Source organism: Parambassis ranga, chromosome 12 (assembly GCF_900634625.1).
Source record: "Parambassis ranga chromosome 12, fParRan2.1, whole genome shotgun sequence".
Taxonomy (NCBI): Eukaryota; Metazoa; Chordata; class Actinopteri; family Ambassidae; genus Parambassis; species Parambassis ranga.
Genome location: NC_041032.1, coordinates 10,559,962 through 10,575,026, shown reverse-complemented (window position 1 = coordinate 10,575,026; position 15,065 = coordinate 10,559,962). Strand labels below are relative to the sequence as shown.

General features: G+C 41.0%; 2 protein-coding genes across 2 annotated transcripts in view; one reads left to right on the top strand and one right to left on the bottom strand.

Annotated features, from left to right (window-relative positions):
• The window catches only part of astn2 (astrotactin 2), a 201,545-nt gene that overhangs the window by 146,841 nt on the left and 39,639 nt on the right, over positions 1–15,065 (top strand). The window contains exons 14-17 of the mRNA XM_028418196.1: positions 2,676–2,800; positions 3,965–4,069; positions 4,354–4,533; positions 14,044–14,366. Of these exons, the coding sequence (XP_028273997.1) occupies positions 2,676–2,800; positions 3,965–4,069; positions 4,354–4,533; positions 14,044–14,366 (733 nt within the window). The remainder of the gene's footprint in view (positions 1–2,675; positions 2,801–3,964; positions 4,070–4,353; positions 4,534–14,043; positions 14,367–15,065) is intronic.
• On the bottom strand, positions 5,936–11,563 carry trim32 (tripartite motif containing 32). The gene is made up of 2 exons (XM_028418197.1): positions 11,458–11,563; positions 5,936–10,471 (listed from the first exon to the last, which is right to left on the bottom strand). Exon 2 carries the CDS (start codon positions 10,457–10,459, stop codon positions 8,402–8,404), a length of 2,058 nt encoding a protein of 685 aa, XP_028273998.1. The 5' UTR covers positions 10,460–10,471; positions 11,458–11,563; the 3' UTR covers positions 5,936–8,401.

The window sequence follows — 15,065 nt, the reverse complement described above, 5'->3', positions numbered from 1 at the left end:
CATGTGGTCGGGTGTATGGGAGGTTGTTAAGACTGGTAAGGCCTGCACATGTTTGTGTTGTTTGGTTGGTAAAATAATGGCTTGATTCCTGGGCAGTAGTACAGATTGTAAAGTCTCAAATAAGAAATAAGATTTGTTGGAGATAAAATGAGACAAATAGCTCAGCCATGAATAATTTGGCATGTCATTGTAGATGATTTTACATACTATTAGTGGATCTCACTAGTAGTATGTAAGTTGTAATTAATACGAATAATTTATAAAGGCTTCATTCTTTAATTGTCAGCAGTCTTTGCTATTCTTAGACCTAAGAGTTAGCCATCATCAGTGCTCATTAAGTGCATAATTTATTCAGTGATTTTTGTTTATTATGGTTGTTTGCTCTGATCACTAGCTGCTGCATTTTGTGCTACATAGCCATGATGTTTTTTTGATGGTAGGAAATGTCCTATGACCGTTATGAGTACCAGCTGCTCCCAGTGCAGAGTTTGTTGCCGTGTTTTCATCATTGTAAATGCATTTATTTGTGTAAGAATGGCTGAAAACCATCTGATTTATCATTTATACCAAGCCTTCTGACTGCAACAGGTCGTTAATGAATTAGGACACTGCGTAGGTTAAGGGTCAATGCTACTACCACTTCCTGCGAGTAGATAATGAATTAAAGTACTTTAATGTAAATAACCCACCGAAGGCTGAAAAATTCAGGCTCTGCAGGCAAACTGTTTTAATGGAACAACAATGTACAGCAACTAAAAGCATTAATCATGGCTGCATCCCATACAGTTTAATTAATATCAGTGAGCCATCATTTACATTACTATGTCTACCTAAGAAGTCATTATTACGTAAAAGTAAAAGAAATTCAGCCAGATTTGCTGCTTGTTAAACTCAAGCTTGTTAAGCCAAATGAATCTTTCTTGTTTAGGTGTGATAAGTTAGCTGTGCTTCCATATGTGTGGAATGATCTGTCTTCAGAGACATGCAGCTTGGCTCATCTTGTTAACCAGATTAGCTTGTTTGGGTCATTACTGAAAATAGTGGTCTTCTTGTAATGAGCCATCAGCACAATAAATGTTCCATTTCTGCCACAAACACAATAAACTGTGGTCTCACCAAAGGTGAAATCTTGAAGTGTGACATTTGGACTTTTCTGAATTTGCTGTCTCACTATTTAAAACTCTGCAGGAAGTGGCATCTGCCATAATCCACTTTTAGAGACCTTAAAGGTTTCATGAAGCAGAAAATGGTGAAGGATATTTCACGATTTGACGCCAGGCACTAGCCTTTTCATGTTTGTTTGTTTGGTGGAACTCGTGAAACCTACCTCTCTTCTGCTGTATTATGTCCCTCAACCTCATAAAGTGAAAGGATGAAGTGAGCAAAGTGGCCAAAGAAAAGGAACTCCGTTCAGGGTGTCAAGGACAGTCCACATGTAGGCTTGGAAATCTATAAAGCTACATATCATCTTGGTCCACGCGCCTCTAAAGGTTCTCTGAGCCGTGGTGTGAAGCTGGGTGATTTACTTTAGCAATCAATATGTTTACTGTGAGCATAAGCCACGGTAATCTTTTTACAGCACTTCTTCTCTCTCGCTTTCCTCTCCACCTCTGCCCTTGACTCCATCCTTCCACCCCTCCATTGTAACACTTAGGCCGTGATTGCGTCTAACTGGCTTTGTGCTTAAAGAAAGCAGAGAGAGAGAGGGAGACAGAAAGGGAGAAAATGGATGAAAAATAGTCCCCACCTCACTCCACCCCCCGAGTATCCATGGCGTAAGGTCTATGCTGAGAGACTTGGTCCCATAAAAGTGGATTATGGGAAATAGGTTGCTGCTTCTTGCTATGCTCTCAGAATGCAGCAGGACTACCCATCTCTTTGACAGGAAATGAACTGCATCCCTGACAGTTCAACCAGAACTGTCTGTCTGCTGAACAAAACTGGAGCCCAAGAAGCAGCATCTGTCTGCTTGTAGGACTATTACTACTATTTATTTAACAAGATGCACATCCACTGATGTATATCAGGGATGTCCGAATGGGGAGGGGGGGTGTTTGTGAACATGTTTAGAGCTAATTCAAACCTATCTGCCTTGTGTGTGTTTATATGTGCACTTTGTATGGTTCTATAGTTCAGTACATAAAGTGGGACTTCATCTTCCACTGCACATAATTCACTGTTCTTTCTTGTTACCATCCTTTCATGTTCTTATCATCTCCAGCAGAAAGAAAGAGAAAAATTCTACGGGGTCTGTTCTTATCTATGCCTGCAGCTCTTTTTTCTGCCCTCAAGCTGGGGGACACAACTGTTTTCTTTATTAGGCTGCCAGAGCATCATACACAAACACACATTTATAAGTATACACGCACACGGTTTGACTTGTACCCATACTATTGCTGTTAAATTTCAATGATGCATGCCATTAATATTCATGCCAAGGTGTGTATTAATTGTTACTGCTGGGATGGAAGTGATTGTTTGAGTTAATGTTTCCAGACTCCATGTCCCAGTCTCTGCACCAGGATGCTAGAACATGCCAAGATAGCAGAAATGTATTGTGAACTGTGTTGGGTTGTTTTTATCAAGAGTTTGTAGCTGCTCCCTTGACTGTTTCGATTTCTTCAGATACCTGTTAAAGTAAAAGTACGATTCCCTGTTCTTGCTTTCTCTCTTAGGGACAACAACTTCATTAAGGACTTTCCTCAGCTCGCCGATGGTCTCATGGTCATCCCCTTACCGGTTGAGGAGCAGTGTCGAGGGGTCTTGTCAGAGCCCCTGCCCAACCTGCAGCTCCTCACGGGTGAGAATGTCGAGGGAGGTTTTCCTCTGCTGTGTGTATCCTCTTTGAGAGCCGTTTGATTCATTGCACGTTTTGCTGGAAGTGAAACAAAAAGCTTTCTGTGATCCTGTCCATGGCTTAAATTTTGAACTGAGAAAACAGAGCACCTGCATTCATCTTTATTACATTACATCTGTGAAAAGCCTGAAGCTTAAGCTCATTTTATCTTTTTTTTCCCCCATACAAACACCAAGATAACATGCTTTATATAGAAACATGCCAGACATCACTATGCTGTTGCTGGTATGTTGCTTCTATTTTGCAGATTCATTCAATATAATATAATTGGATATTGGCTGATCCTTGATTATTCTTTTATGCCACATACCGCATCTCAGAGTGCAGTGCACAGAACATTACACAAACTGTGCAGTAAGTCACACACACACACGTGAAATGTAACATTTAACCTTCCATTTTATCCTGTTATCCTATATTTTTTTTCCTCTTTCACTGCAGCCTTTTGGGGGACAAAGTCATTTAGACATCTGGCTCCAAACCTGCACCTCCACCTCTGCTTCCTAATCCCTCCATTAGCTAAATTGGCATTCGGTCCTCACTGACCCCTGAGATATTTTACTAAGGTTCTACTTTCACCAAAATTGGACTCAAACACACTCTCTCACACACACACACTCTCACACACACTAAACAGGCCTTTTTCACCGTGCATGAGGGTCTCAGGTGTAAAAAGGTTTTCCACAGGCACCGGATCAAGGTTTCCTGTAAGCAGTTGATTTATTTATTTATTTCCGTCCTTCTTGCTCTTCAGTTTTGCGACTTCACTTCTAAACTGGTGTGAAAGTTTGGTAATTGAATTGCAGAGAAAGGCCAGATTGCTCCCACTTCTAATGTCAGCAATCCAATTGGAGTTCAAGCTGCACTATATATCACCATTGATCCAGGAGCAGCTGGGATGTGGGCTGTGATGATAAATGATGTTAAGGCAATAAAGGGTAACAATGAATGTGCAATAAACTGTACAAATGAAATGATTGATTTTATTTATTTGTTCATTTACTTTGAAATTCAGCTTTTTCAAAGTTTGTAAATTTGCTTCAAATAGTCATTCTGGTGTCTTTTGTCTTCAGTTTGTCCTTAATGTTGTTTCCCTGTCTTTATAAGGTGATGCCCAGTTCAGTGAGGCGGTGGGCTACCCTATGGTTCAACAGTGGAGAGTACGCAGCAATCTGTATAAAGTCAAGCTCAGCTCGATCACCTTATCTACAGGTCAGTGTCTGAACAATACGACATCAACCACTAGATCAATGCAAAATGATTCAAGGAGTGATGCTTCTTCCAGCACCCTGTCTGACTCCGAGTGTAATACTCTGCGATTTTCTACTAGGAAACCTTCAGATATTTAGATGTGCACCACCTACCTAACCTGTGGAGATGGTTTTAATGTTGCAGTTAAATGGTGTTTATACCTAAAAGCACATTTTAACCTCACAATCACTTCACCCTCCTGGACACAAAATCTGTATTCACCTGTCTCCTTCTTGACTTGAAAGGTTTTTCCAAGGTGCTTAAGACACTATCAGCGGAGAGCACACGTGAAGAGCTGCTGGCGTTTCTCCAGCAATATGGCAGCCACTACGTGTCTGAGGCTCTGTACGGCTCCGAGCTCAGCTGCAGCATCTACTTCCCCAGCAAGAAGGCCCAGCAGCAGCTCTGGCTACAGTACCAGAAAGGTGAGTGGTCAGACAAGTGAGGAAAAAAAAATCTATTCCTGTCGGGGCATTAATGGAGATACCATCCTCAAATGCAACTTTTCACAATATTACATAATTTGTATAATGTATAATTCTATATTTTACAAGCATACAAGGAGGAAACCACAAAAACAACCTCCCACAAATACAAAGAAAAACTATTTCAGTAATAATAGTAATAAGTTATGATGAGATTTGGCAGGCAGAAACATTTTGTCAGGTTTAGTGCAATAGTCTCCACAACTGGAAAGAAATACAACTAAATATATATATATAAATATTTAGACAATTGTTTTACTACAGTTTGCCTGAAATATATGCAAAGTAGTTTAGAGAAGATTTAATGCATATTAACCATACTGGTTCATAAAGCTTTTAATACAAGCATAAATGTCTCCACATTGATTGGGGAAATTTGATGGTGATATACTTTAGTTTAAAATGATACCCTCCTCCTCCTCTCCTGCAGTGTCTTGCATTAACAGGAAGGGGAGGGGTCTGAATACAAACTGAACTGGGTTATATTTAACGACTCTGTCCCCCCCTTAATTCTCCCTCTAGTTAAATGGCAGCATAAGCTGCATGAATAGAATTAAATATCACTGTGACTTAACAGCATCCAGAAAACATCTTGCAGCACTGTTCCATTTAAGTTGCGTGTGTGTCTGTGTGCGTCCCAGTGTGTGTGTGTGTGTGTTTTTTTAATCCTGTTTATTTGTGGTCCAAAATAGTAATTTTCAGTCCAGCCTTTTCAGTGTGTGGATGATTGGCTCCCGGGTACATGCTTGCTCACCTTGTAGGACAAAAAAAAAGAAAATAGGATTTTTGGATCAAGGAGGTCCAAGATTGAACATCCACACCCTCTTAAGAGAAGTGATATAACAAATCTGTTTTCAAAGCAGGCAAGATGTATAGCAGGGACAGGATCTGTGTGCCAGAGAGGCATTTTGAAAACAAACTCTGGACTATGCAGCATACATTGAAACAAGCTGTTTATGAGTCTGTAAGTAAGTGTAATAATTGATCCAAAAAATATAATTACAAGAGTTAAGTAAAGGTCTTTATCTCCTTTCTACCCTTGCGGATACATATCAGTAAAATCACCTGATCACGTCAAATGACATGAATGAAAAAATGCATCATGGTGGAAGAAGCATGTCATACTCGGCATTCCAAGGCTTAAAGGAACCTAGTGTGTCTTGACCTGAGAAAAAATGCGCTGTTTGTCAGGAGTCTACCTCAGTTAGTGTCTGAAAGTGTGTTTATTTGTGCTGTAAAGCAGCATATTTAAAGTTAACCTTAAGTTTTTATTTTGTCATCTACCATAATCTTAATGATGTGAATGGCACAAATTTGGTCAGAATGCAGCCGTTTGGTTCGATTAATGTTTATTGCACTCAAGATTATCAACAATACAAACATGAATTTAATTTGCTACAGAGATATCTGTAATGTGTTCAACACATTGTAAAATTCACAGCCTCCAAAGGACACAGACATTTGGTTCATAATGAAATAAAACAAAACAGCAGTGTGAACAATTAACTCTATGTGAAAAAGAAAACATATTCAGAGGGTGTGAGACACTCTGAGGTTCACCACACTGACACAAGGACACTTGTTTTTTTTCTAGCGTTTTCTGCATTTTTCTGTCACTGTAAAAAATATATTTCCTAGTAACAACTACTTCTAGTGGTCACTTGATTTAAATGTAGCACTGAAAATCTGAATTTGATGGCATGCAGCTGACAGTCTTGAACCAAAACATAGTAGTGCTGTCCTAATAACAGTAAAATGCATCACTTAGTAAGTAAAAAGCACATGGACATGACTGTGACAAACGGCCTAATACTTTAATTTCATTCTATTGTTTCCTAATCTCTTCATAGAAATATTAAAAACACATATTGTTTACGATACAGTTTGATTTGCAGATATGTATATTGGTATGTTGCAGTTTAATAGTGCCATAGGTGCAGAGTTATTAAGGTCAGCTTTGTGAAATTATTTCTTTTCATTAAGGCTGAAACTGAGTCAGATTTGCTGTTATAAGCAAACCAGGACTGGAAGATGCACATTTACTTTTTTTATGAACAAGAATATGTTACATACAGAATTGATATAGGGAATTTCAATGATTAACTTGATACCCCATATTCAGGCCACTAAATATTTTTGATTAAAAGTGACTTTTATTGGTATTTTACTCCTTTAACGAACAAACTGATAGAGACCAGTTTTATGTCAACACACTAGAAACAAATACATGGCTGTTGTTACCATATGTACCAACACTTGAGAAGTCAGGTTTGCAAGTTGCTTAGTGTTGACTAACAATGAAAAAACCTGAGGAGGATACAGGAAGATGGAACCAGCCCAGTGAAGCTAAGTCAGTTTTTCACTCATTACCCTTGCATTACTATTCTGAACACCTGCCAGCTCTGATCCACAAAGTTTATACTAGAAGGCAGGTGTGAGGAAACAATGGCATGCCTGGAATAATTGTCAGGTTTGAACATAGTTAGTTAACATTATTTAAAGTATAGACATCTGGGTGCTGAAGCTGGTAAGGAATGGCAACAAGATAGATGCTTGTACAACCTAGTTTCCCAGAAAGCTAAGACACTTAGTACAATTTTTGAATTTGTGATTTTTGCTCACACTTTACACAGCACTTTGCTAACGTTGGAAACAAGGTTGTATGATTTGAGCTTCCAAACCAGAAAACAGGTCCTGTTTGTCTTTAGATATTTCTGCTCTGTCCTTAATGAACAGATGTTGATCTGAGAAGCAAGACGCAAATAACAGACCGGTTTAGCTTTGTTGATATGAAACGCTGAGGCTGTAGATTAAACAAACAAGATGAAGGCGTGTGACTGAGAATACTGTATGAATAAAAAAAGATAATAGTGATAGTGTTTTTAGATGTGTGGTTTGAATTACTTTATAATAATGCGTTCTACAAAACAAAAAAACTGTAACCCTACCTCTGACTGTACTGTACCCTTAACATAAATAGGCTAATTTAAATAATAATGTTTTTCACTATTATAGATATTTCCTCCACCTAATACACCAGTTGTGATCTCTAACTAAACATTATACATTTAATGCTCCCTGAAATGTTACTGAATGCTATTCAATGGATGCTGGTTACTGTTTTCTCATTTACTAACTGTGCAGTAAACTTTAAAGCTGCCAGCTGCATTCAGCAACATTATTGTTAGTCTGTGCTACGAAAACCAAACACTTGGAAACAGTGACGTGTCAATAATAAAGTGCTTCACAGGCCAAAAGCCTTAGTATGCTTTATTTTGTAAGTAATACATTACGTAATACATGTTTTTTTTCAGCTTTTTTTTCTCCAGATTATTTTTTTTTCCTTGTGCAAAGCTGAGCCAAATCAGTGAGAGCCATGCATCAGGCACAGTGAGGCTGAATGGAGGATTCAACAGCCAATACCAGAGGAAAGAAAATCATCTGTACTTTGTGCCTTAGTAGCCTTACATCAATGGCTTCTTTTGCTTATTGTTAAGTGACAAGTCACCAGTCCCTTTGATCTAAATATGTGGCAAGGTCTGCTTTGCTGCTGTCATCCACTGAAATAACCAGATTAAGTTTGAGGTATTAAATTAAAATCCAGTGAGCTTTAAACTGAACCTGAACTGACAAAAACATTTATTAAATAACCAAAATAAAGCAGGAGTGAGAATTGTCTGGACTGAGACTAAACTAAAGTGACAATATAGTAACGTGTTTCTTCCTTTTTCCAAACTTCATTACAGACCTGTTAACACGCACTTACTAAGCATCTCATGCTTGTGGCCAATTAGGCGGGACTGTTGTTCTAGGAAGTGGAGGAATGCCTCCTCTGAATATATGTGTAGACTTTGACACAGTGGTCCCAACAATCTAGGACAAGCAGTTGTCCTTTCTGGGTTGTGGCGACTCCCACGGGGCACGTCAGCCCCTCCTGGATTAGAATGTTGAATCCACCTTCTCTGGGAAACTGGAGGATTTCTTTCCTGCCGCTGTCTGTAACCAGTAAATCACCATTAGCATCCACACACATGCCAGTGATGCAGCGGAAGTCCTCTGTCTCTGAGAAGAAATGGCTGAGCTGTTTGCCAAGCTGACCATCGGTTCCCACAGAGCCGATAGAGAAGCCACCCTCCAGGTGAGGCTCATTGTGTCGTTTCTCAAAGTTCAAGGCCAGGCCCTGGGTGAAGTAGACTGTTCCAGCTGCATCACATGTCACAAACTTTGGCCGGACAGCAGAGCACAGTCGGTTGTAGCTGACCACACCTACGTTGCGGTCTACTGCTAGGCACCAAAGCTTGCCGCCTTCGACGTCTGACACCACAAATTGGCCTGATGGCATTGCAGCAATGCCCCAAGGTTTTATTAGTTGGTTCTTGTGGCAAGCCACACAGTGTCCATCCATAGTATAGACTTTAACAGAGTTATCATAGTTGTCAGTGATGCCAATCAGGCCTTGGTGAGTCACAGCAATAGACAAGGGGATGAGGTTTGGCAGGTCAGCCCCAAGGAAGCTTAGGACAAAGTTGTCAATGCTACTGGAATTGCGTCGGATTTCACGCTGGAATCCTTTGCGATTAAAAATCTGGACACGGTAGTTGCCTCGATCTGCCACCAGTACCTCTCCCTGTGGTGTCACGCAGATACTGACGGGTAAATTGAACGTGCCAGCTTGTGCTCCCTTGCAGCCCATTTTCTTTACAAACTGGCAGACTGGCGGCCCTGAACTTGCCCTTGCTGTTCCAGGTGATTCCCCTCCTGCATCCATGGACTTTGACTTAAAACTGCCTGGCGAACCACATACTGCCTCCTCTACAGCTGAAACCATGTCAATGTCTCGGTAAAGATCCAACGGCTCCCCCACTGCACCACCTGTAGCCCCTCCTGCCCCAGCTACACTTTCTATATCACTCTCGAGTGCAACCTCTAGCCCACTCTCCTCATCATCAGTGTTGACAGTATAAGTGTTAGTGGTCAATTGGCCTACTACTAAAGGTTTAGAGTGCTCTGTTCTAACCAGCTCTGGCTCTTGCAGCTGAAACATTTTGGGTAAACTGCCCCTCAAATCTAGCTCCTCGTCATCACTGCTTCCACCATCGTCCTTTAGCAGTGCAATGTCACTCTGCCTCACTCGCATTGTCAGATAATCACAACGTGACACCACTTTTACCTCTGCGATGTTAAGATGATACATCTGATCCTCCAGGACCTGTGAATTGATCTTTTCTACTTCTGCCATTGAGGCTGTGAATATCCTCCGAGATTTGCTTAGCTCTTCCTGAAGACGCAGCTCAGCTGTAGTATAGTCTTGCTGGACAGCCCGGTACTTAAGTCTTAAGGACTTGGAAATGTTTTCAATTGCTGTCTTTTTCTTTTGAATCTCTCCAATAACATCGCGTAGACCCACCAGCTTTCCACCCAGCTCTTTACGACGTTGTTCAGCAGCCACCCTTATAGGCTGGACTGTATGGCCTTGATGTAAGTGACCCTCCTCTTTACAGAGTTCACAGAGAACTGTTGCACAGTCATGGCAGTACTGTCGTGGTAGGCGGTTGCAGCAGGACTTACACATTAGGGCAGCAGCAGCCGCACTGCAGGACATGGTGCAATCCAGAATCTTGAGCACGGTGAGATTATCAGCCAGCTGGGAGATGCTACTCATACGGGAGACCTTGCTACAGAACGGGCAGCGGACACCATTAATGGTGTTAGCCAACAGCTTCTCCAGACACTGCCGGCACACTGTGTGACCACACTGCAGGAGTTTGGGCCTCATTTGGTCCTGGTTGTAGGTCTCCAGGCAGATAGGGCATTCAAGAACCTCCCTCATTAGGTCGGGGTCTAGAGGGGAAGATGCTTCCGCCATTATCGTTCTTTCCTAGAGTAAAGGGGGGAAAAAAAACAAATTACTATCCTTCTATTCAGATAACACAAGGCAGATGTTGTTTCTATGATTGTGTCACAATATATTCTAAGTAGAGTTTTTTGCAACTTAAACTAGACAATACATAAAGTGAAAACTGTCTAGCTGATCATACAAGTTCTTTTTTTTTTTGTTAAAGCAGCTAGGTCACCATCATGACAAACAGGAAAATGATAGGGCCCATTTTATTCCATTCCATTTGCCAGTATTTTATTTTGAAAGTCCAGTTGCAGCCATCATCTAACTCAACCTGCAAGCTAGCAATGTCACTGTTGCGGGTGTTACCCATGTCATTTAACAACTTTTACTGAGTCTCAATAGGAACTATACATTTTCTTAAACCTTAAATAAAGGAAATCAAGGAAATTAAGGGTGATTAAAAACAGCTGTCACAGCATCACTGATGATGTTACAGGTTTCTTCTGTTTTGTTGATGTCATTCGTTTAGTAAACCTTAGATCATGATGTTTCACTAAAAACCGTTATGCTTTTGGTCATTGCCCACCCCCTCTGTCGTTATATAGTTCACATAAAGTCACGTCTTATTTAATCTTAAACTGTGAAAAATACATACAGCTTCCACAACATAAGGTTATGCTGATAGGTAGGGAGCTAGGTAAGCTAATTCCTGGCTTGAGAGTGAGCTAACAGACCCGTGGTGCTGCCATGCAAAGCAAACGAGTAGCAGTATTGTATGTAAATATGTGGCCATCTCAAACCATTGTGATCTCTTATTGCTTGTTGACATTAAAAGTACCGGACTTGCAAACGATGAGTGCACCGCAGGCCTCTCCACAAGACAACAAATGTTAACGTCCGACACAACGCGACTGTGTTATTCAACAACGTGACAGGGCTCCGTTTGAAGGACGTGCATTCGTGATAAGACATGCGGCTCGTCTTAACGTTCCTATTTTCATATTTTCGTTTATTATCGTTACCTTTTCTTCACTGTTTGTTGGTTGAAAGTACAGAAGCTTTGCTGGGCGTGCTGTCTCTTGCTACTGCAGCTGCTAGTGAAAGACTGCAGTGTTGACGGCTTTACGTAGCCACAGTACGTGTTACGCAATACGTACAACGTACACTCAGCGCGGCGTTTGTTTTGATTGGCTGCTGTGCCAGTCCAGACCCAGAGCCATAGCTCTGTCCTGACCATGCCATGGTCCCGATGATACACCATCCTTAATCATTCAAGGTCCGCGTGCACTTCATTTATCACTTGTCACATGGCCACATTTTATCAAGATCTAAGTATTTTTACTGTGTTTTAATAAAGTGTTTATTACACATTTTCTTTGGATGCTTTGCATGTAAACATTTTCTCTCATAACTACTTCAGTTTGTTTATTATTGGCTAAATATAGACTTCTACCATAAACTCTTAAGTAGTGATATGGGGTACAAGTGTATCAAATGAGTCCCAGATGTGAAAATGTCGCTGTATTTAGACTTTAGGCAGTAATTATAGCGAGTGACCACTAGATGTCAGAGTAAGTCAACTAGAAGATTTTCAAGTAGCACCCTTAAAAAGTGGTATTGAGAAAGTGAGATACTCTCTGTTAAAAGTTGTGTGCAGTTGTTGCTTTTTTTAGTGTAAACATATTACAACCTGTGGAAACCATATCTTTACAACATCTGTATTAAATTTAAAAGACACCTGATACATTTGCTGCTACATGGGCAACATAACCCTGGCCAAAGGGGATGTGTCCCTGATGAGTAATCATGCTGCAAGCAGTCCGCAAAGGCATTTTAATTAACAAAGGCGGTGCAAGATCAATGGCTGCTAAGTTTACTTTCATTTATCTCTTCACTGTGTTCGACGACAGGCAAGTGTTGCATAAGCATCACATTCATCCCGCGCAGCGAAGAGCTGTCACCGTTTATAAAGAGGCAAGCTGATGGGCCTCTCCTTCAAAAGATAGACCACAAACACATGTGGTCTATTTTAATATCTCTGATCACTGGTACATATGTAGATGCTGACTTAGTAATGATTTATCAGATAAAGTGTAACAAAATCTTTGTAGATTAGTTTTACTTTCTTACTCTGATGCTAAATGGTGAATAAAGGGCTATTTTTCTGTGGTAACCTCTGACATGAAAGGAGTCCAGAGTGAAGGAAAGTAATGGCTATATCCACGGCCAAACCTGAGCTACAGGGATTTATTGTGAGTCCTTGGTGACAGCAGCTCTTTTCTGTGTCTGTGTTGCCTCAAGAAGTGAATGTAATTGGGCTCTTGGGCCATCCCTTGAGCATGTTTACATACTATTGTGCATGAAGTCACCACCCACCCTGTCAGCTCCTTGCCAGTGTCATACAGATGCATAGAGTGAGTAAAGTCACAAAGTCATACATAAATAGTTCTCTTTCACTGAGAACATTAGGGTCATGTCCTTAATGCTTTTTTTTTTCGGGAAATTTGAGGCACAGTTTAATAGCTGCATGTTCTCCATGGTGGGTACTGTTAGGGTTTTAAGAATCTCCTTGGGAAAAGAGTTGAGAGTGACTATTTTTCTTCTGTGTTTAAAAAAATGAATTCCCGACTTGTGTTTCAGGTGAACTTATTGTTGAAATTGCGCATGCACACATCCACAGTTGTTTCTTTTTGGCTCGTATGCTATTTTCTTTTTCGCACTCCCTGTTTGCTCTTGTGAATATTGATGGAATGCTAGATTTCACTGCCATTAAAACCACCACCAGGAAATAAGCCATTTAAAATATTAACCCATAATTGGTCTCCATTTTTATCTGCATTCACCAATAATGTCATTGCTCCATCTATATAACCGTGCTTATATTATGTTTTGTGGCTGATGGGGTCTTTCTTAACTATGTTTTAAACTGATTTTGCAGGTTAACATTCATGTAGTGTGGGTGCATCACACCTCAGTGCACTCATGTCTGTAAAAAGAACCTTTCTTCACTCTCTGGTTCTTGTAAAAGCACATCTGTGACATCAGCACAGATGGCAGAGTCACTGCACTGTATCATGTGGCCTGATGTGTCTTCCAATTCAAACAACCAAGTAGCAATTTCTACTGTTTCCTCTCTCCTACTTCTCCCCTGGTTGTGTAACTGGCTCTTCTGTCCACATGCTGTGTTATTTTCTCGCTTAAAGTGGAAATGATGTAAAAGAATCCCCCCACAACTCCAGTGAGAACATCAAACAGTAGTAATTGACACTCAGGAGAAGAAGCCAGTCACACACCCCTTTCTTCCTGTGTCTACAAAAGCTGTTAGTGGTAAGGGATTAGTTGTTGTTGTTGGTTTTTTTTTAGCTTCTCCCCCGGCAAGTAAATCCAGATGCTGACACTCTGGTCGACTGTGGACTTTATTGTCAATTCTGGATTAGAGAAAAAAGGGATTGTTCATTAGAGAACATAAAATAGTGAAAGCGGCTGGTGTTGTGACACGCCACACTACCACCTCTTTCTCTCCGAAAATGAAATCAAATATTTTTGTTATTAATGTTTATCTCCGTCTCCCCCCCCCCCCCCCCCCCCCCCCCCCCCCCCCCGTCCAGAGGCAACAGACCAGGGAGTTGGAAGCGGTGGACGGCGTGAGCTGAAGTCAGTTCCCTTCATCAGCTACCTGTCTGCCCTGCAGAAGAGCCAGCTGTTGTCTGATGACATGGTGAATGGCGTGGAGATCCGCTGCGAGGAGAAGGGCAGCTGTCCAGCTGGCTGCCACCTGTGCCATCACCAGGCCATGATGGGAGGAGTATCAGGGAGAGGCCGCAGTGGTAACAGCAGGAATGGAGAGCCGCCTTCCCCCATCCCTGTTTTGCTGGAAGTCAGCCGCGTCGTGCCCCTTTACAGCCTGGTCCAAGACAACGTCACCAAAGAGGTGAGGAAGCGGCACTGGGGAATAGGAAGGTGTGTGTGTGTCTGCTTGTGTACATAGGCATGTGGATGTGTGTGTTAACAGAGGGGACTGAGACTTTGACAGGAAAGCAGAATGTCAAAGAGAAGACAGATGTTGTGCTTTAATATAGAGAGGTGAAGTACCGCCCTTCATGGTGGACTGTGAATATACAGAGTTAGAAAGACTGGAGCTCTTATTTGTGGCCAGAATTTTAGTCCCTTAAATACTTTTGCACCCTCTCTCTAGATGTGCTACAGTAACATCCATCATGGTGATGTATATTGTGGGAGATAAAATATAGTTCACTGAGGAGTTTCATACACTCTACGTTACAACAAAGTGCAAATTTCATAAAAGATTATCATTTAAATTAACAAACACTGTGTATGTAATCTGTGGCATGAAAATTCAGATAGGGTAATAAAGTGATTTGTCTCCATACCTTACACACTTCTCTAAAACAAAGCCCTGTCTAACTAAGTGAATGTAATTTATCACATTTATTGTAGGTCTGAAGTAAGGTAAAACCCATTTTGTAGTGCCTTGTGATAAAATATGAATGTTTTGGTGGCATACATGGTTTATTCACTTATTTAAAACACAGTCTAATGCCATGTAATAATGGCGTAATCCTTTCAACTGTGCAGAATCATTCTCCTTAGAGGCATTAAACTGATGTAG